Below are 22,107 nucleotides of genomic sequence, written 5' to 3' on the forward strand. Positions count from 1 at the left end.
AATTGACTGCCGGGCTGGATGCGGTGGCTCACACCTGTAATCCCAGCACTTTGGGAGGCCGAGGTGAGCAAGTCACTTGAGGTTGGGAGTTCGAGATCAGCCTGAGCAACATGGGGAAACCCCGTCTCTACTAAAAATACAAAAATCAGCTGGGTGTGGTGGCACGCACCTGTAGTCCCAGCTACTTGGGAGGCTGAGGCAGGAGAATCACTTGAACCTGGGAGGTGGAGGTTGCGGTGAGCCGAGATCATGCCACTGCACTCCAGCCTGGGTGACTGAGACTCCATCTAAAAAAAAAAAATTGATTGCTGTGCCTCATTACAAATGCATATGGTGTTTGAGTGCTGTTATTTGAAATTATTTTTCTTTCCGGGTCTTCAAAAATCCAAGAAAAGTTGATGATTGACTTGAAGATTACAGAATTTAAGGTTTTTTGGCATGTGTGTTTTCTATTAATAATTCGTTATATGATATCCAAGTAATACTTTCAAAATAGAATTGATATGCTCTGGGATAGTTTGACAAAGGTAAATTATAAAGTGAAATCTCTTATTTCATTATCTTCCATTCTAACCTCAGAGATCTGTTTCTCTAGAAAAAATGACCGTCTCTGGCTTTAATAAAATTATGCATCAGAAATAAAAAAAAAAAAAAAAAGAGCTGGAGTGAGACCATCCTTCTGTGCCAGAAAGGAGGGGAAAGGGAAGAAAGAAGGAAGGATCCTGCCTGCTTCGCCATTTCTCATACCCATCATTCCCTGATGGCTTGTATGAAGGATTACCTCCTCCCTTATGAGCGTAAGTCCCCGAATCTCCAGAGTTTAGCACCAGGAAGATCTCCAGGCAGACAGAGCAGGAACCAAGGAGCACCATGCAGTTCTTTGGGTCTCACCTTACTCTGGTGCTTCTCCCTCTCATACAGGTGTTGCTGCCACCATGCTGGCCTCACCAGGAACAAAGCCCCCTTCCTTCTCTTCCACTCAATGTGGAGCATGAAGGTTGGAAATTCCAGTATGAATACATTAACGGAAGAGACAGGGGCAGTAAGCAAAAGGGGTATGTGAAGATTGAACTATGAACTTGTAACACCCAGGGGTTTCAGTTCTTTTAGACCTGTGCAATTTTCCTGAAGTAGCTTTATAGAGTCCCAAAAGTACAGCGCCACTTCAGAGGCCCACTTGGGTTTTTAAATTTCTTCTTCTTCTTTTTTCTTTTTTTTTTTTTTTTTGAGACAGGGTTTCACTCTGTCACCCAGGCTGGAGTGCAGTGGCGTGATCTCAGCTCACTGCAACCTTGGCCTCCAGGGTTCAAGCAATTATGCCTCAGCCTACTGAGTACCTGGGATTATAGTTGAACACCATCACATCTCACTAATTTTTGTATTTTTAGTAAAGACAGGGTTTCACCATGTTGCCCAGGCTTGTCTCAAACTCCTGACCTCAAATGATCCACCCGTCTTGGCCTTCGAAAGTGCTGGGATTACAGGTGTGAGCCACCGCGCCCAGCCAGGTTTTGTAATTCCTATTCCTTGCCTGTATCCATGTAGAAGATGGCAATACACACACCAAACCAATAGGAACAACCTCCCACTCATCTGACCTTTTGAGGTCAAAATTGAGAATAAAAAGCTTCACTGTGCCACTACTTTAAAATTTCCAACCTGTCCGGTTGGAGATCTAGAAGAGACCTCTTCCCCTCTTCTAGATGATCGGGACAGGAGACAAAAAATAACCACAGCTTTCAGATGAAGCCAAACCCCATGCCCTCAGACCCAACATAATAATAATACACTCCCAAAACTCTAGCATCTCTTCCCTACCATGAGGAGGGCTGCAGACAGCTCACTGCAGCCTCAAACTCCCTAGGCTCAGGTGCTCCTCCCACCTCAGCCTCCTGTGTAACTGGGACTATAGGCATGCACCACTATGCTGGGCTAATTTTTCTAGTTTTTGTAGAGGGCTCACCATGTTTCCCAGGTTGGTCTCAATTCCTGGGCTCGAGTGATCCACCCACCTTGGCCTCCCAAAGTGCTGGGATTACAGGTGTGAGCCACTGTGCCTGGCCACTTTATCTCAATTTTTTCATCTGCAATATGGGAGTAACAACAATATCTTCTTCATAGGAAATAAAGATTAAATAAGATAAAGAGCTGAGCACAGTGCTGGGCACATAGTATATGCTCGATGAATGGGGCTACTGTTGGTGGAGTGGTGCAGAACAGGGCCATTCCAAGGACCCAGGGCCTTGGTGGAGGAAAGCTCTGAGTCATACATGATAGGACAGCAGGGCAAAGAGGACCAGGAAGGAAGGTGCTCTCCTATGTCTGTTGAAGACACTGCTGTGCCTCTCTCCTTCCTATCGTACCCACTGCTGCCCCTTCAGGCAGGCGAACTGGGAAACTTGAGTCAGGCGTTTTGCCATCCTGCTGGCTTCCACCCCCTCCATGAGTAGACAGCCCCTGAATCTTCCAGCCTCCATACCAGGGTGGGTCAAGTCTCTGGAACTGGTTAGTAGGAAAGGTGCTCCTTATCTGACCCCTATCACAGATAGAGGTAGGCTCTGCAGGGGCACTGTATCAGCAAGTGCCAACCATGGGTGCCCAACCAAAGGGGCGATGAGGGAAGAGGAAGGTAAATCTTCCCTTTAGCACTGTGATAACAAACCTTAAGCCTCTCCCAGCCCTTTTCTAGCAGGTGGGTCCCTAGTGTGGCCAGATGTTACTAAGGGTCGCAGAGTTTTGGTACATTTATAGATTTTAAAAAGTCAGGCTCTTTGGTGGTAAAAGTTTTACAGACTAGTAAAATTTCATGCAGAAGATGGGAAACACAGCTGTAATAGAAAAGGCTAGAGCCAAGAGTCTGGAAGATCTCAGTTCCATCTGAAATTAGCTGTGGGAATTAAGGCATGTCATGGAGGTTCTCTGGGCTCTGTGTTTTAACTTGGAAAATGGGAGCAAGAACAGCAATAAGGGATAGGACAGCGGGCAGTGGCATCCAGTGATAGGTGGGAAGTTGAGGCCCAGTGTGATCACATCCTTCTCTCTGCAGTGCTAGAGCCGCTGGACACAAGGGGAAGGAAGGCTCAGGCCTGTGGGTCCTGCAGTCTCGGAGCTTTTCATTACCCAGACTGGATTGCTGCCATCTGTGTGTCTGCCTCTGTTCCTTGGGAGGAGCCTGGCCGTCTGCAGGCAGAGATCAGGAATCAAATTAGCCCGGCCTCTGCTTTTCCCTCATCCCCACCGGCCAAGGCGAGTTCATCAAGGCCTCGCACTAATTCTTATCTTATTTAAAAGGGGCAAAAGTGACTCCACAGTTTCATCTGAGGCAATTTACACCCCGCCACTGGCCACACGGCTCCAGCTTCCCCGTCTGTTGTGCCATCAAATCCATTAATAGGACATTTCTTCAGGGGAAACTTGATTGCCGTTCCATCAGAAAGGCACACAGGCAATACATCTCCATCTGAGGCCATGGCCTGCCCGGCTCCCTCTAATCCTGTTACCTAAGGAGCTAATTCTCTAATGCACGCATTGTGCAGAGGACATCCTCTTTCCTTCCTAACACAATTGGACAGTCCCAGAGGATTCCAGGAGCTCAATGCAGAAATGAAGGCTTGGGGCCGATGGGACAGGATCTCCTGGATTTCTCAGGACCTCTGGAGGGGTTGTAACACATGCTCATGGCTGGCACCCCACTCCCGCTTGCCGAGAGCCTGCTTTCTAGAGTACTACACTGGGGAGGGGTGAGCCACACCCAGACCACCCTGACTTCATAGTTCAGCCACCTCCTGCTTCTGCTCCATCCTTCCTCCGCCTCCTCCTTCTCTTTCTTTTCTCCTTCCATTTTCCTCTCTTTTTTCTCCCTTTCTTCTTTGCTTTTTCTGCCAATCTTCCTTTTCCTCCTCAGTTTCTTTCCTAACTTTCTTCCTGTCTGGTCTTCTTTTTCTTCTTGTTCCTCTTATTTTTTACTTCTCCCCTCTTCTCCTTCTCCAGATCCCCACAACTGTGAAAATATTGTTTTACCTTCCATTTTTTTGTGCCCCATTCCCTCCCGCTTTGCTGCTGTCCTTTCAGGACAAGTTCAATTTCTAATGCTTCTTCCCAGCTGTCTCCAAATGGTTCAGCTCTGTGGGAGGAATGGGCCCCAGGCCACACCAGCCTAGGTGTGGAGCAAGAGGTAGGGAGGGCCTTGTGGATATACACAAACACCCCAAATACAAAATGGAGCATTGTGGTAGTGGTTAGGGTGTGTCAGGGGAGCAATTAAGTTCTGTTTGCTCTTCAATGAGGAAATGATTATAATGGCAACCCCAAATGGGTTTGTTACTGCTAAAGGCCAAACCCTAGCTTATGGCTGTATGAAGGGACCCCATCAACAAATGGCATAATGCTCTATGCAGATTTCATAATGCACATAAACAGGAGGAGAAAGTCGTCTAGAAATTTTCAGATTTCTAAGTGCTAATGGCCAATTAGACGTAAGTGGGAGCTTAAATACTTTGTTGGCCAGGCACGGTGGCTCATGCCTGTAATCCCAGCACTCTGGGAGGCTGAGGCGGGTGGATCGCTTGAGCCCAGGAATTTGAGACCAGCCTGGGCAACATGGCAAAACCCTGTCTCTACTAAAAATACAAAAATTAGCCAGGCATGGTAGCACGCCACTGTAGTCTCAGCTACTTGAGAGGCTGAGGTGGAGGGATCACCTAAGCCAGGGAGGTTGAGGTTGCAGTGAGCTGTGATCATTCTACTGCACTCTAGCCTGGGTGATGGAGTGAGATCCTGTTTCAAAAAAAAAAAAAAAAAAAAAAAAAGAAAGAAAGAATCTTTGTTGGGCTTGAAGATGCATTTAGGAATCTATAGTGTTCTGCTTGGGCCCCATTCAAGACCTCAGCCTGGTGGCCTAGGAGGCAGCCTGGTTCTTCTTGCCTGCTGTCAAACCTCAGGTCTGAGGACATTCATTCTGGAATTCTGGAGAGGTCTGGCTCTACAAATTCTCTAAAAGTTTGGGGCCCTCTTTCTATTCACTGCCCTCATCTCCATTCCCCCAAGGGAAATGCTTGGAGCTGATTGTCCATGTTTTTCTGGATTGTGCAGTGATGAAGCACATGACTTAAGAGAAGAGTGGCCCAGGCTCCCTGAACTTGACTGCTCGTTGCAGAACCGCACCCCGCTAACGGCCACAGGAAAGGACCCCAATGGTGAATGGTATAAATGCTTTATGCAGATTTCATAATGCACAGGAATAAGAACCGAAAGGGATGCAGCTCTGACCAAGGTAGTTTCTTTCTTTCTTTCTTTTTAACTTACCTACAATTCAGAAAATTCCTCCTTACTGCAGGGTTCCTAGCCTATTCCACACTTAGAGTCAAGTGGAAAATAAATTAAAAAGAAAGAAAATGTTTTGTTGTTGACACTTAACATGATTGGTACAGGGACATCTACCCAAATGGTGAGCTAGGGTAGGACTCCTTCAAATAAAAATGCACAGTAATTCTTCTTGCAGGCAACTTTAGGGGTACACAGCTGAGGCCTGAGGGATAGATACTTGTCTATTTAACTTGCAGTGACGAAAGAAACACTTCTTTCAAGAAAGACGCTTCTATTTAAAAGGAAGGTATTGAAAATGCTTCCGAGGCCAGGCGTGATGGCTCATGCCTCTAGTCCCTTTGGGGGACTACCAAAAATACAAAAATTAGCCAGGCATGGCTTGCATTTGTAGTCTCAGCTCTTCAAGAGGTTGAGATGGGAGGATCAGCTGAGACAGGGGAGGCTGGGGTTGCAGTGAGCAGTGATTGCGCCACTGCACTCTAGCCTGGGTGACAGAGCGAGACTCTGTCTCAAAAAAAAAAAAAGAAAAGAAAAGAAAAAAAGAAAGAAAAGAAATGCTTACGAAATGATATCAAGCAAAAAAAGAGGGTACAAAATTATATGTGTGTGATGTTTACTTCATTGTACACACATTACTGAAGGAAATTATGGAAGAATATATACCAAAATGTTAAGAGTGGCTGTCTCTGAGTCGTAAGTTTACAGATGATTTTAATTTTTTTCATATTTTTCTATAAAGTGCATATATTATTATTATTTTTACAATATGTATTTATTATGTATGGCAAGAATGCATAAAATAAATATGTATAGTAAAAGTTTACTTTTATTATATGTTTTATTATTTTTAATATATATTTTACTATTTAAGTATGACTAATTAGATGAGGACAAAAGGGCAGACCTGTGGTGACCCCAGTTACCCTTCCTGTAACTGCAGAGGTGCCCAGTCACCTGCTTGGTTATGTCACCCTGGGGAGTAAGAGAATGGCCTTCCTGCTCCTGCCTGACTCACCCTATCCTGCCCCAGCCCAGTGCCACAGAAACACACTTGCCAAGGGACATCAATGAAAGCAGCAGCGTGGTGCACCTCCCAGGGGTCAGGCTGCACCCTTGTCTCACGGGCTTCTGCGGCCCCTGTCCCCACCTAAGTTACTCCTTGGGGAAACATGGCCAAGCCCCCTGGCTGAATGGGTGGACTGAGCTCCCACAGCGTGACATCAGCTAGGGCGGGCTCCCCTCTCAGCCGTCCCCTCCCCTTTCCTCCCGCCTGAAACATGATCCAGCTGAAGGACTGATTGCAGGAAAACTTGGCAGCTCCCCAACCTTGTTGGCCCGGGGAGTGTGAGGCTGCAGCCTCAGAAGGTGTGAGCAGTGGCCACGAGAGGCAGGCTGGCTGGGACATGAGGTTGGCAGAGGGCAGGCAAGCTGGCCCTTGGTGGGCCTCGCCCTGAGCACTCGGAGGCACTCCTACGCGTGGGAAGCTCGCTATGCTGCTGTGGGTCCAGCAGGCGCTGCTCGCCTTGCTCCTCCCCACACTTCTGGCACAGGGAGAAGGTAAGCAGACTTCGGGAAGCAGCAGGACTTGGCTGACCATCTGCTGAGGTGGGGCAGGGGATGCTTCAGTCCTCTGAGGACTGTGGAGAGGAGGGTGGGGAACGGTGTGGCTGCAGGAAGGTCAGCTATCTTACCACCTATGAGCATGACAGCATTTGAGGCATCATGGTTAAGCTAGAGAGAGTTAGGAATGTTGAGTCCTGGGGCGGGGCAAGAGTGGAGCTTGCAAAGAGGGGAGCAGAGAAGTAGCCTGGCGTATCAGAAATAAAAAGACAGGCACCAGGAGGGGGCTCCTCTCCTCTTTGCCCTTTCCCTAAACTATTTGAATGAAAGCTGCAAGGGACCTTAGAACTCATTTGGTCCACCCTTGCCTGTTATAAATGGGAATGCTGTGGCCCAGAGAGTGGGGAGCGGATAATTCATTCAAGGTCACACAGCTCGTTAGCAGCAGAGTGGGGACCAGAACTAGTCTAGTCATCTTTCCTCAGCTTCACTGGTTTTGTTGCATGAGTTAGTTCTCTGGGCCTGCGGTTCCCCAAGTTCCTTTCCAGGACTAAACTCCAGTAACACCCAATTTCTCTCCACATTCCCTACACCCGTCTTCTCCTGACTCCCTTGAATGTAGGGTGTTTTAGCCACAAAGGGACCTGCTTCCTTTTGCTGCAGACCATGTTCATTCCCCTCTAGGAGGTTTCTCTCCCTACAGAGCTGGGGTAGAGCACACTGGGGCACAATTAGAGGAAGCCATCCAGGGGTTGGACAGACGTGAAGAGCTCTGGGCAAGATGTCCTTCCTCCCGGGAGCTGTTGTTTGGGAGTGCTCCGTGGGTTAAGCAAACGCAAGCTGTAAGTGATGACTGTGGTAGAGGGCTTCCTTGACTGAGAAGAAACTGTCCCTCCCAGCAATGGTCCTTTGCCCTGGGCCTGCTAGGATGAGTTCAATGCTCTCCAAGCTGGTCAGGTTCCCAGCCAATAGGACCCAGGCTGTTGCTGGTGTAGTAAATATGCACACGGGTCTGCGTTTGAATCTCAGTTCCTCCACTTGCAGGGCACGGTGCTCACCTTTCTGGGGCTTGGGGATCCTTGTCTGCAAATAGCCACTCTGGTGGACTGTTCTAAAGTTAAATGAAGAATACGTTCATAGATGTTATTCCAAAGGAGACACTTAAAAAAATAGTTTGTGTGTGTGTGTGTGTGTGTGTGTGTTCTCTCTGCTCTTCTCTGTCCTTCTGAAGGAAGCCAGCAACTTATCAGGGAAAAGGGGGTGAAAGGAGGGGGAATCTGCAGGAGTGATTTGTTGTACAGGTTGCATACTAGATGAGAGAAGATGCAGTCTTGTTTACCAAAAGCCAGGCCTGCCGGCACCTGGTTAGTGAAAGACCCTGGCTACCCTGCCAGCTCCATCTCCCCTTTGCTGCCCATATGCTGGCCCTCTAGGTTGTACTCCCTTCACCATCCCATGAATTTTCACTTTTGCATGCCAGGCCACCCTTCTGGAAGTGCTCCTACTGCTTCCAGTGTGAAAACTGAGCTGCACATGAAATCTTCATAGAATAGGACCGGGGTCCAGGAGCTGGGCTGTCTCATTACTGGTTTGTCCCCATAGGCCACCTACCCTGGAAGTCGTTTGATTTCTTCTCACTCCCTCCACACCTCGCCCCAGCCATCTTTCTAAGCCCATCAAGTTTGCCCATACAGCAACCCTAGGAGGTGGACTGGGCCAGCCCTCCGCCCATAGCTCGTGTGTGCCTGGGGCAGGGTGCAAGGATCCTCTTGGGGTGGCTTTTGCAGGATGTCAGGAAATGTCAGTTTTCACCAGATGCCCACACTTCCTTCTTTCTTTACCTGTTTCATACTCAAAAAGGAGATGTTGTGTGCAGATGCTGAGGTTTGACCTCGGCTGAGGAAAACCCTGATGCAGAGCCTTGGGCTTAGAAATTGTGCACTTGGGGTCATGCTTTCTTGCAGCCCTCTTGCTTTTAGTATCACACCCTGACAGCTGGCTTCCCTGTTGCTCCCCAGAGGCCCTCGCTTAGGCCCCATGGGCCACCTACTCTCCACCCTTCTTAGCCCTCAACCTGATTTGAACCTCAGCTGTCTCGTGCCACTTGCTCTTCCAAGCCAGATCTCTGCTTTCCTATCAATGAATGCATAGGTCCTTTCTACAAGGTAATACATTTGAATTATGGTAGAAATCTCTGCAGACAAAATGCTCTAGTGGTGAGAATGTCAGTCTGTGTTTAGAATTTTGTGAGGTGGGGATGGTGGGGATACATCTCTTTTAACAGCTTACAAACCAGGGCAAGAGAACCGGGGGATGTCTTGGGGGGCTGGTGTCTACTTTGAACTGTTCTCCTTCCCAGCCAGGAGGAGCCGAAACACCACCAGGCCCGCTCTGCTGAGGCTGTCAGATTACCTTTTGACCAACTACAGGAAGGGCGTGCGCCCCGTGAGGGACTGGAGGAAGCCAACCACCGTATCCATTGATGTCATTGTCTATGCCATCCTCAACGTGGTGAGCATCAGCCCCAAGCTGCACACAGGCAGACCTTTTGGGGGTGGGAGAAGGCCATGTGAGACAAGTCACCCCCTAAGCAGCTTGGTAGGCATTTGAGAACTCATAGGACCTACAGTCTGGCACCACAGCTCAGGATGGATTGTAGCATCATCTGCACAGCTGCCCAAACCAGAAACCTGGGGTCACCTTGTGGCTGCTGCTCCCACACCCATACAGTGAGGGGGTCACTTCCCACATGTGGTTCTTCATACACTGCATAATGATAACCATCTCTCTATGTCAGCTGTATGAGGATTAAGACTGTCTCATGCATCTCTATGTCCCCAGTGCCTTACACACATCCCTGGTACCTGGCAGGTGTCACTAAATGATTGTTGAAGAATCAGCCAACAGATCAATTATTCCTCAATTCCTTCATCAACTACCACAGTAGGTTGGGGTGCACTGCTCGGAAGAGGTGGTCAGACATTGTGCAGAGATAAACAAGAAGGCAATTGCAGAGAAGCAGTGGCTCTGTGTTGGGGTCAGGTAGGCAGGACCCAACTTCACAATGGCTACTAATTCTAGTCTAGTAAAATTACTCTACTAAAATTAGTCAGCCCGCCTGACTAATTTTTGTATTTTTAGTAGAGACAGGGTTTTTCCATGTTGGCCAGGCAGGTCTCAAACACCTGGCCTCAAGCCATCCACCTGCCTAAGCTTCCCACATTGCTGGGGTTACAGACGTAAGACACTGCTCCCGGCATTATATGTATATTAGAAGTTGAAACACAAATCATTGTTGGCAGAGCACGGTGGCTCATGCCTGTAATCCCAGCACTTTGGGAGGCTGAGGTGGGCAGACCACTTGAGGCCAGGAGTTCAAGACCAGCCTGGCCAACACGGCAACTGCATCTCTACTAAAAATGCAAAAATTAGTCGGGCATGGTGGCACACACCTGTAGTCCCAGCTACTCGGGAGGCTGAAGTATGAGAATCACTAGAACCTGGGAGGTGGAGGTTGCAATGAGCTGAGATTGTGCCACTGCACTCCAGCCTGGGCAACAGAGCAAGCAAGACTCTGTCTCAAAATAAATAAAAAAATAAATCATTGTTATTTGCTTCTGGGTGTGCTCTAGTGAATGACTAACTTTTCCTGTCTGGCCAGGGAGCTCCAGTCTATCTACTTTCCCCACCGCGGCCCCTGCTCTTTACTTTCACTTCCCAAAGCAATAGGGACACAAGGAAGCCCCTCCTTTAGGGGCTGGCGTGTGCGGGGTGGCCCTCCAGTCCTCAGGGTTACTTGTTCAAGCTCCCTTTCCTTTCCCAGGATGAGAAGAATCAGGTGCTGACCACCTACATCTGGTACCGGCAGGTGAGCAGACCCGCCCCTCCCTGCCCCCGTTTCTTGGGATAGGGACCCATCTTCCTGGGAAGGAGTCAGGAGTTTCAGTGGCCTTGGCGAGGGAAGGTGAGGGGAGAGGCTGAGAGGCACCCTCAGCCTGAGATCCAGGGGTGTGTAATCTCCTCATCTCAGGTCTGAGAGTGGAAGGAGGCTTAAAGATAGTGGAGGAGAAACCCTCCAAACCCCCTCTGGCTTCTGAAGTTCTTCAAAGCACCCCAAACTATGGCTTGTCCCAGCTTCTGTTGAAGGGAACTCACGAGTCAGCCACTTCACTCTCAGCCAGCTCTATTTGCTAGACCATTCTTCCTTCTATTCAGCCAAATTGGACAGCAACCAAATTGGGTGATTGAAACAGGATGGTTCGTTCCATCCACTTAGTCCTCACATCCTTGGCCATTTCCCCACTCTTTTAGCTTCTGATGGGCCTGGGTCAGCCCCTGGTGTGTGGATATGTCTGAAGCTTGGCAGGAATTCTGGCTTTGAGCTGGGGTGGGGTAGGAAAAGAGTGGAGGTCACTATCCAAGGGTCCTGCTCTGGAAGCCCCTGGGGTTGTTAGGGAGAAGTCAGAGCAGAGGGGAAACTAAAATGGTTGAGCACACGGAGGCAGAAGCATGAGGACAGCTCACAGAGGTCATGCCCAAGAGGCTCTGGGGACACACCTGGCATCAGTGGGTCTCTGTTATCCCTCCCCACGGCTCATGGCACATCCATCACCACCACCAGGCATGGGACAGGGCGTGGGGTGGAGGAAGAAGCTAGAATGCTGATCCCTGAGATACTGCTCCATCCCTGCCTCGCAGAGGGATCCCTTACTGCGGTGCACAAAGGGAAGGGACCCAAACAAGCACAGGCAGCCTGGAGCTCCTTTCCCAGGACATCCATCCGAGCTCTCACCTCTGGAGCTCTAGGGCCACTTGTCTACCCCAGTTGCTTGCATCAGCAGTGAGGGAATGACAGTCTACATGCACCAGCAAATGTGCTAAGAGACTGGAATTAGAGACATGAACTAGATCGAGGCCCTGCCCACCATGAGCTCACAGACCAGATACAGGTACTGACAACTGAAATGCAACAAGACAGCCACTCCAACATGGCAAGGACAAGGTGCTAACTATGGGAGCACAGAGGAGACGCATGTCACCCAGCCTGGGGTGTGGGGGTCATGGACAATGTCCTAGAGAAGGGAACAGACAGATGCCTTGGCTAAGTCCAGAAGGATGAGGAAAATGTACCTTGGTAAAGAAGATAGGGGAGAGGGAGCAGGATATGCAGAGACATGGAGGTTCCAGCAGTGTTTCATTGCATACGGCTGCAGTGTAGAAGTCATAAAGAGGCATGGCCAAAACACGAGGCTAGAGAGATAGCGGAGGTCAGATTATATCAGCCTGTGTTGGCTGTGAAGTTTAACTTTATCCTAAAGGCAATGGGGCATTCCCGAAGGATTTTAAGCAAGGGAGTAACATGATCAAATTTACACTTTAGACTGGTGATCCTGGCATGAAAGTGGAGAACACATTAATCAAAACTTAACAACAGCCATCTCCACCCTGTGAAGTAGATGTTATGATCTCCATATAAATATGTTGAGACCAAGATCCAAGAAGTTATTTGTCTGAGATTCTCAGCTGGCAGAGGGGGAACTCACAGCATTCGAAATGACTGACTTCCTTCCTGGGGCAAGGCTGCATCTAGCTGAGTTGTTATGTGTGGAGGCAGAGTGTGAATGAAGAGGTGGGGGACTCTCATTTACTGCTGAGGGATTTGGGTGCCACTGACACCTGCTTCTCCCAGGAAGATGCCCACCTGTTGCCTGGGCACTGAGGGTGAAGTCTGCCTGAGTTGCAGGCGACCCTCACTGGAGATGGAGGGGGCTGCCTGTGACCATCCCTGCTCCTCCCCTAGTACTGGACTGATGAGTTTCTCCAGTGGAACCCTGAGGACTTTGACAACATCACCAAGTTGTCCATCCCCACGGATAGCATCTGGGTCCCAGACATTCTCATCAATGAGTTGTGAGTATCATTATCCATTGTGAGGTGGCTGGGTGACTTAGGGGCTGGAGAAGCCCGGGGACAGAGAGACAGGATTGTCACTGTTGCATTTGAGATGTCCGGTAAGGAATTGAAGACTGTAGATAAAGCTGGTGTGAATCCAAATTCCCTTTGTCTTCCCCCACCCCCAACCTTTTTCTGTTCTTTTCTTTTTGAAAACTGCTTCTTTTTGGTGCTTGATGTTGAAATTCCATACTTCGTAGTCCAAGGGCCCCTGCCACAGGGAAAGAAACCAGTGAATGAATGAACACTGAGTTACAATAACCTAATGGGACAGCTGCACTTCTAAAGAAGACAGTAAAAGTTTCTTAAAAAAAAAAAATGGAGCACTTGGCTGGGCTCAGTGGCTCACACCTGTAATCCCAGCACTTTGGAGGCCGAGGCGGGTAGATCACCAGAGGTCAGGAGTTCAAGACTAGCTTGGCCAACATGGTGAAACCCCACCTCTACTAAAAATACAAAAATTAGCTGGGCGTGGTGGCAAGCACCTGTAATCCCATCTACTCGGGCAGCTGAGGCAGGAGAATTGCTTGAACCTGGGAGGTGGAAGTTGTGGTGAGCCGAGATCCACACCGTTACACTCCAGCCTGGGTGACACAGCAAGACTCTGTCTCAAAGGAAAAAAAATAAACTGGAACACTGATAGTGGCTGCCGTTTCTGGCCCGCAAAGGAGATTTGGAGCTGGGGGACAAGCTCAGACCTCCCAAGTCACACATCTACCTGACGGGCCACAGATTGCTTCTCCATACGAAGTGGGTCCCACCAGGCTTTATTCCTGGCAGCCAAACACGGTCCCATTTGGCCCCAGCCAACATTCCTTCTCCCCATCCTGCAGGTTCATTCAGGGCCCACCAACTGGGTTTCAGAATTCAAGGGCAGGGAAGATGGCTGGGGAGACAGAGGAAAAAGGAAGGTGACAGGTGGAATCAGCCATCCTCCACCCCATACCCACAGCATTGTCCAACTCCAGGGGGTGCCACTGACATTTTTCCAAGGGAGGTAGTTGACCTGGACCACACACCATCCTCTACACAGCTCAGGCTGGAGGGCTCTGGGAAATCCCAGTTTCTGCTGGCTCTCCAGTTTCAACAATTAAGTGGCCTTAGTCTTGACTTCTCATCTCTCAGCATGAACTCACAGAAGACTGAGCGCTTAGCACCCTGGGCTCAGCCCACTCCATGCCACAATGGTCACTCAAGAGGGCCTACCACTTTGACATCAGCTGAGAGAGTGGAATGCGGTCTTGTGGGGCTTTTCTGGCTTTCCCCAATTCTTATCCATTTCTCTAGCTCCTTTTCATCCAGAGATGATTATTTTCATTTCAAAGGACTTCTAGGGGTGGGAGGCAAAGAGAAGCCAGAGTCAGGATGGAACACAAGATCCTGCTCTTTCACCAAGCCTGCCTGGTCCCACAGGACTGGTGATCCTGGGAGCCAAGCTTTGCCCAACCTGGGGCAGTGACAGGTTGGGGCTGCTGGGCATGCTCCCTACTGTCCATGGCTTTTGGGCCCATGGGTTTTCCTCTCTGCCTTGTGTGGCCAGGAGCCAGGGGAATAAAGGAGAAATGCCCATGACTGCTTGAAAAGTAGCCTTCACAACGGCAGATCAGGAAGCCTAAGATAGGAAAGTTGGAAAAACTGAGGCCAGGCAAAACATCCAGGTTGTCTGGCTGCCTATACCCTCCCCGAACTTCATTCCCTACCCAGTTGTTCCAAGATCTTCAGGCCCCCAGAGCTTGCCCTGCCTCTTGAGCTCCCAAACTGACCCCTTTTCCCCGGCCAGCGTGGATGTGGGGAAGTCTCCAAATATCCCGTACGTGTATATTCGGCATCAAGGCGAAGTTCAGAACTACAAGCCTCTTCAGGTGGTGACTGCCTGCAGCCTCGACATCTACAACTTCCCCTTTGATGTCCAGAACTGCTCACTGACCTTCACCAGCTGGCTGCACACCAGTGAGTATGTGGGCTTCGCCAGGGCAGGGGTGGAGGTTGGGGGACCCCAGGGACACCTGAGCGAGGAGTGCTCCCCAGGGCACCTTCTCGCGTATCCAGCCTACTAATGCCCTGGGCCTCTGCTTCCTCATCCTCTGCATGAGGTGAATCTGCTGCTCTTGCTGCCCCAACAGTAAGAGTTAACCACTTTTATCAGTAGAAACTTCATATAGCACAGTATATCTTTCCAGATCCTTCTCTACACATTTACATTCACACATTCATGTGTGCATATATATACACACATACACATCTATGGAAGGTACATGGAAATTGCTTTATGAGTTCTTATTTTACACTAATATATCAGTATTCAATGAGGGTGTGAACTGACTGCAAGACGCTCAGTAAGGGACAATTTTTTCCAATATCTCCAACAGGATCTGGCACTAAGCATCTCTCAGATCCATTTATTTCCCTTCACCCCCATGCAAGCCACCCTCGTCTCCTGCCTAGGTTTCTGCTTTAGCCTCCTACCTGGTTTCCCCATGCATTCATGTCCCCCTAAACTTGTGATTCTCACAGAAGCCAGTGAGATTTTAGTAAAATGCAAATCTGACCGTGTCACTTACAACCCCTCAATGGGATCCCAGATACCCTGGAACACAATCCACCCTCTTGAGCTGACGGCCACAGCCCACTGCTCCAGGCTCATCCGCTCCCCTGAGCTCTGCTCCCCCCCAGCTGCCTTCCTTTCTAGCCCCAAACCCTCATATTTTTTCCCTTTATCACATGTTGTTTCCTCTCCTACGCTACCTGGCCCTTTCCTCCCTCTCCCATCCTGCCCCACACCTGCTCCCCCCAACCACACCTAGCCTGGCCAACCCCTCTACTCACCCTTCTGATGGCAGCATGTTTCAGCTCCTCAGTTTACCCTCTCATGCCCTAGATTAGACCATCCCTGTTGCCCAATTTATAGCATCCTGGTCCTCTCCCCACCTCTGTCACCCTTTTAAGTGCTTGTTCAATGTGTCCTTCTCTCCTAGATATAAACTTAGAAAGGGGTGGGTGCAGTGGCTCACAAATGTAGTCCCAGCACTTTGGGAGGCCAAGGCAGGAGGATTGCTTCAGCCCAGGAGTTTGAGGCCAGTCTGAGCAACATAATGAGACCCTATAAAAATAAAAAGTAGAAAAATTTGGAAAGGGCAGGGACATGATTTCTCGCCCACCTTTAGATCCCCAGCACAGGGCCTGGCACAGAGGAGGGGTCTCAGCAAATGTTACCAAGCAGATGAATGCTAGCTAAGGGCTTGCTAGAGGGCTGGTGAAGTGCACACCACCCTGTTGCAAGAAGGCATCCCCCAGGCCGGGTGCGGTGGCTCACGCCTGTAATCCCAGCACTTTGGGAGGCGGAGGCGGGTGGATCATGAGGTCATGAGATCAAGACCATCCTGGCCAAGATTGTGAAACCCTGTCTCTACTAAAAATACAAAAAATTAGCCAGGTGCAGTGGCAGGCGCCTGTAATCCCAGCTACTCAGGAGGCTGAGGCAGGAGAATCACTTCAACTCGGAGGGTGGAGGTTGCAGTGAGCCAAGGTTGCACCACTGCACTCCAGCCTGGGTGACAGAGTGAGACTCCGTCTTAAAAAAGAAAAAAAAAAGGCATCCCCCACTTCTGTTCTGATGTATTCATTACCTTAAACTTAAGTTATGACAGTGATGCATGACTGCCTTGACCAAAACCAGAACTACAGATAAGGCTAACATCTCCTTTGACTTCTACCCTCAATCCCAAACTTCACCAACAACAAGAGTTAACCACTTTTATCAGTAGAAACTTCATCTAGCGCAGTATATTTTTTCCAAATCCTTCTTTACACATTTACGTATACACATCTATGGAAAGTGCATGGAAATTGCTTTATGAGTTCGTATTTTAGATAAATGTTCAGTATATATATTATTATATACCACTACTTGATTCTTTTTACTCAACAATAGGTCTTGGACATTTTTCGAAGTTCATGCATATTTAGGTCTTCCTCAAAAATTTTAGCTGCTATAAAATAGCTCATGATTTTGGAAGGCAGCTGTGCTCACCGCTACCACCAATGCAAATGTCTAATGATTTTGATTGCATCCTAGCTTATTAAGCATTTTCTGATTGATGGATATTTCAGTATTTTCCAATATTTTGCTGCAATGGATACTTGTGTCCTTCCTGGTACATATGTCTCTGCTGCAGATCTTGAGAAGTGGAATTATGATCTATAAGTGAGGATTTTGCTTATTTTCTTAATTCACTTTTAAAGATAGGCAGTTCCATCAAGGCAAAGGTGAAGAATGTTGACTTTTGTTCATTGTTGCAATGGGCAATTCTAACAGGGAAAGCTAGAAAGCTGTTTGGAAGGGGTGTGTGTGTGTGTGTTTGTGTGTGTGTGTGTGTGTTTGTGTGTGTGTGTGAAGGAGAGAGAGCGCTTTCTAATGAATGGTTTGCATGGTTCTTTGCACCATGCATTTTCATTTAGGACTTTATCTGCCCTCAGTGCAGCCCTGTGAGATAGGTATGATGAGTAGCTTATTTTATACCTGAGGACACTGAGGCTGAAGGTGATGTGCTGAGGCTGAGGTTGAGCCATCAGATATCAGCTCCCCTTTGTTGCTGCCCACCTGTGTCCCATCATCACAGGGTCCAGCAGGCTCTGGGCACTAGATTCCAAAGCTGGCTTGCTTTATTCTCTCTCAGTCCAGGACATCAACATCTCTTTGTGGCGCTTGCCAGAAAAGGTGAAATTCGACAGGAGTGTCTTCATGAACCAGGGAGAGTGGGAGTTGCTGGGGGTGCTGCCCTACTTTCGGGAGTTCAGCATGGAAAGCAGTGACTACTATGCAGAAATGAAGTTCTATGTGAGTGGGAGTGAATGTGGGTAAAATGTTGAATAAAGCTTCACACCCAGGTAGACTTAAGGAGGCATACTGGGAAGAACTTCTATAGCCTTTTTCCAACCCCAGGGTTGCACACATCTGGAACTTCAGTGAAGTAGATGGAGAAACTCCATGAATGTCCCTTACTTATTCCAAACAGCCATAAGCCTGGATTGAGAGGCAGGGTATGGGGGTCTGTCTGTTTTCTTCTCTGAGCAATCCAGGCTGGAAGCCCCATAAAACAAGGAGTCTGAGCTTGTTGGGTGGTTCCTGGAAGCAGAACCTGTCTGCCCCAGGCTTCCCACAAGCTCTTCTCCCGGTCCCAGGTGGTCATCCGCCGGCGGCCCCTCTTCTATGTGGTCAGCCTGCTGCTGCCCAGCATCTTCCTCATGGTCATGGACATCGTGGGCTTCTACCTGCCCCCCAACAGTGGCGAGAGGGTCTCTTTCAAGATCACACTCCTCCTGGGCTACTCAGTCTTCCTGATCATCGTTTCTGACACACTGCCGGCCACTGCCATCGGCACTCCTCTCATTGGTAAGGCCCCTCCTGGCAGCAGAGCTCAGTCTGGTGAGAAACCCGCCCCCTCCCACCTCCTGCATGTGTCTCTTGCCTCTGCCCTGGGCTGCACAGGTGTCTACTTTGTGGTGTGCATGGCTCTGCTGGTGATAAGTTTGGCCGAGACCATCTTCATTGTGCGGCTGGTGCACAAGCAAGACCTGCAGCAGCCCGTGCCTGCTTGGCTGCGTCACCTGGTTCTGGAGAGAATCGCCTGGCTACTTTGCCTGAGGGAGCAGTCAACTTCCCAGAGGCCCCCAGCCACCTCCCAAGCCACCAAGACTGATGACTGCTCAGGTGAGAAACAGAAGGGAAGAGTCCATACAGAGGGGCTGCTTCTGGCTTGGATGTTGTGGAAAGTCTCTGGAGGGCGTGGCCTGCCAAGGAGGTGCTGTACTGCACATGGCATCCCATGCCCTGCCTTACTGGGGGGGGGCAGGCTTCAGCCAAAGGTGTCAGTCCAGACCCTTTCTTCACTTACACAACCTCTCATCACCTTGGGTGTTGACAGAGAGGGTAGGAATCCCAGAGGCTGAGCATGTCAGGAGCTGAGTCCTCTGGGCTGAGAATGGCCTCTCTCTAGGATGGACCCATGGGTGAAGTCAAATGGATGCCCCTTAGGCAATTATTGGTCTCCCTGCCTCACACGTTAAATACTGCCACTGGGGTTTCTAAAACTCTTATTCTAAACAGCCCAAAGCAGGGCATGGTGGCTCATGCCTACAATCCCAGCACTTTGGGAGGCCGAGGTGGGAGGATCACTTGAGCCCAGGAGTTTGAGACCAGCCTGGCCAACATAGTGAGACCTCATCTCTACTAATTGTTTTTTTTAAAGTTGACTGGGCATGGTCATGCACTCCTGTGGTCCTAGCTACTTCAGGAGGCTGAAGTGGATCACTTGAGCCCAGGAGGTTGAGGCTGCAGGGAGGTGTGTTCACATCACTGCATCCCACCTGGAGACAGAGTAAGACCCTGTTTCAAAAATAAAAATTAAAAACAACAAATACACAGTCCAAAGACCAGGTTCCTTAGAATTTCAAGCACCTATGAGGCAGAGAGACATTAAATATGGAGTTCATACCTCCTGAGGAATTGTTATAGCTACCATTTGTTGTAGTTGGTGGTGGTTAGTTGGTTGGTTTATTCACTGAACATTTTGTGCCAGGCGTGTGCAAAGCACTTTGTCTACATGATCACATGTAATACTCATGACAACCCAAGAGGATTCTCATTCTCATTTTTCCAATAAGGAAGCAGAGCTATAGAGAATTTGCTTGTCCTAAATCACAGAGCCAGGAATTGGTAGAACCCAGGCCCATCTGACTCTAAGCTTCTCTTTCTAACCACTCCTCTCCACTCCACTCCCCTTTGTCCTTCCTCCTGACTAGGGCCAGGCCTTTTACATGAGATTTTTGGCTCATCTAAGGCCATCTCATCAAGAGCTAGTGAACTAGTCTGCAGCCTACTGCCTAATTTACCTTGGTGAAGGAAACCACTTCTGTAGGTGTATTTCCTGGTCCAGGACCTGCAGTCATGGACATGAGGGCAGCACCCTCCAGCCTGCTGCCCCTCTGAAGCAACAAAATGGAGCAGAAGTAGCAGTGGATTGGGAGTCTAGATACCTGAGCCTTGGTGGTCTCACCATTAAATGATCCTCCAAGTATGTGACCACAGGCTAGTCACCTAACCTCTCTCAGCTTCACCATTTTTTATATGGTGGGAATAGTTGGCTGGGCACAGTGGCTCACGCCTGTAATCCCAGCACTTTGGGAGGCCAAGGGCGGGGGTGGATCACGAGGTCAGGAGTTCGAGACCAGCCTGACTAACATGGTGAAACCCCTTCTCTACTAAAATTACAAAAATTAGCTGGGTGTGGTGGTACACGCCTGTAATCCCAGTTACACAGGAGGCTGAAGAAGGAGAATCGCTTGAATTCGGGAGGCAGAGGTTGCAGTGAGCTGAGATTTCACCACTGCACTCTAGCCTGGGCAAGAAAGTGAGACTTGGTCTCCAAACAAACAAACAACAAACAAACAAACAAACAAACCGAATAGTAATCACGCCTACTCTGCCTCTTTTATGAGGCTATTGTGAGGCTCAAATGAAATAATGTATATCAGATTGCTGAGGAAAGCCCATAGGTTGAAAAGCAATGTATAGGAAGGATACTTCATGATATTAATGATCTGGAAGAGGGGTGGAGGATGTGTGTAAGGAGGGGTATACGAGGATCCTCAGTAATACTGGTTTTTCAATTTAAATTGGATGGTGGATTTGCAGGTATGTAAGTTACTCTTTATACTTTTTATGTCTAAAGTTGTTCCTGGCCAGCCATGGTGGCTCACACCTGTAATCCCAGAACCATGGGAGGCCAAAGTAGGCGGATCACTTGAGGTCAAGAGTTCAAGACCAGCCTGGCCAACATGGTAAAATCCAGTTTCTACTGAAAAAAAAAAAAAAATTAGCCAGGTATAGTGTCATGTGCCTGTAATCCCAGCTACTCGGGAGGCTGAGACAGGAGAATTGCTTGAACTCTGGAGGCGGAGGTTGCAGTGAGCCTAGATCACACCAGTGCCCTCCAGCCTAGGTGACAGAGTGAGAAAAAAAAAGTTATTCCCAACAAAAATTTACAGGCCATAGAAGCATAAGGGACCATGTTCAGGTCACCACCCGGGGTCTCCCTCTCTTGCCAATGCCCTGCCCTTCTTCCAGCCATGGGAAACCACTGCAGCCACATGGGAGGACCCCAGGACTTGGAGAAGAGCCCAAGGGACAGATGTAGCCCTCCCCCACCACCTCGGGAGGCCTCGCTGGCGGTGTGTGGGCTGCTGCAGGAGCTGTCCTCCATCCGGCAATTCCTGGAAAAGCGGGATGAGATCCGAGAGGTGGCCCGAGACTGGCTGCGCGTGGGCTCCGTGCTGGACAAGCTGCTATTCCACATTTACCTGCTGGCGGTGCTAGCCTACAGCATCACCCTGGTTATGCTCTGGTCCATCTGGCAGTACGCTTAAGTGGGTACAGCCCAGTGGAGGAGGGGGTACAGTCCTGGTTAGGTGGGGACAAAGGATTTCTGCTTAGGCCCCTCAGGACCCAGGGAATGCCAGGGACCTTTTCAAGACACAGACAAAGTCCCATGCCCTGTTTCCAATGCCAATTCATCTCAGCAATCACAAGCCAAGGTCTGAACCCTTCCACCAAAAACTGGGTGTTCAAGGCCCTTACACCCTTGTCCCACCCCCAGCAGCTCACCATGGCTTTAAAACATGCTCCCTTAGATCAGGAGAAACTCGGGCACTCCCTAAGTCCACTCTATTTGTGGACTTTTCCCCATTGACCCTCCCCTGAATAAGGGACTTGGAATTCTGCTCCTCTTTCACAACTTTGCTTTTAGGTTGAAGGCAAAACCAAGTCTCTACTACACAGGCCTGATAACTCTGTATGAGGCTTCTGTAACCCCTAGTGTCTTTTTTTTCTTCACCTCACTTGTGGCAGCTTCCCTGAACACTCTTCCCCATCAGATGATAGGGGTGGGAAGAATAAAATGCAGTGAAACCCTAAACTCTCGTCTTAACCATTTGTCAGCAGCTTTGGGAAGAGGTTGGATGGTTAGAAGAAATTTACAGTTAGTTAATCCTAACACTTTGGGAGGTCGAGACAGGCGGATCACTGGAGGTCAGGAGTTTGAGACCAGCCTGGCCAACATGGTGAAACCCTCCTCTACCAAAAGAAAGCCAAAAATACAAAAATTAGCCAGGCATGGTGGTACATGTCTGTAATCCCAGCTAATCGGGAGGCTGAGGCAGGAGAATAATTTGAAGCTGGGAAGCAGAAGTTGCAGTGAGCTGAGATTGTACCAC

General features: G+C 49.1%; 1 protein-coding gene across 2 annotated transcripts; it reads left to right on the plus strand.

Annotated features, from left to right (window-relative positions):
• Positions 1-6,597: 6,597 nt before the first annotated feature.
• HTR3A (5-hydroxytryptamine receptor 3A) lies at positions 6,598-21,809 on the plus strand. Of its 2 annotated transcripts, XM_054441337.2 has the most exons (9): positions 6,598-6,882; positions 9,245-9,396; positions 10,709-10,753; positions 12,686-12,795; positions 14,618-14,787; positions 17,514-17,674; positions 18,019-18,229; positions 18,326-18,547; positions 20,963-21,809. In XM_054441337.2, exons 1-9 carry the CDS (start codon positions 6,816-6,818, stop codon positions 21,259-21,261), a joined length of 1,437 nt encoding a protein of 478 aa, XP_054297312.1. In that variant the 5' UTR covers positions 6,598-6,815; the 3' UTR covers positions 21,262-21,809. The 2 variants fall into 2 exon arrangements, with proteins under 2 accessions (XP_054297312.1, XP_054297311.1); XM_054441336.2 differs by having other exon boundaries at positions 18,019-18,547.
• Positions 21,810-22,107: the final 298 nt, after the last annotated feature.

Source organism: Pongo pygmaeus, chromosome 9 (assembly GCF_028885625.2).
Source record: "Pongo pygmaeus isolate AG05252 chromosome 9, NHGRI_mPonPyg2-v2.0_pri, whole genome shotgun sequence".
Classification (NCBI taxonomy): domain Eukaryota; kingdom Metazoa; phylum Chordata; class Mammalia; order Primates; family Hominidae; genus Pongo; species Pongo pygmaeus.

What these genes read in the sequence shown, in the direction of transcription:
- HTR3A (XM_054441336.2), top strand. Translation starts at nt 6,816, where the DNA reads ATGCTGCTGTGGGTCCAGCAGGCGCTGCTCGCCTTGCTCCTCCCCACA. An exon ending in CCTACATCTGGTACCGGCAG is followed by an intron (nt 10,754 to 12,685) that starts GTGAGCAGACCC and finishes CTCCTCCCCTAG; the next exon opens with TACTGGACTGATGAGTTTCT. An exon ending in CAAGACTGATGACTGCTCAG is followed by an intron (nt 18,548 to 20,962) that starts GTGAGAAACAGA and finishes CCCTTCTTCCAG; the next exon opens with CCATGGGAAACCACTGCAGC.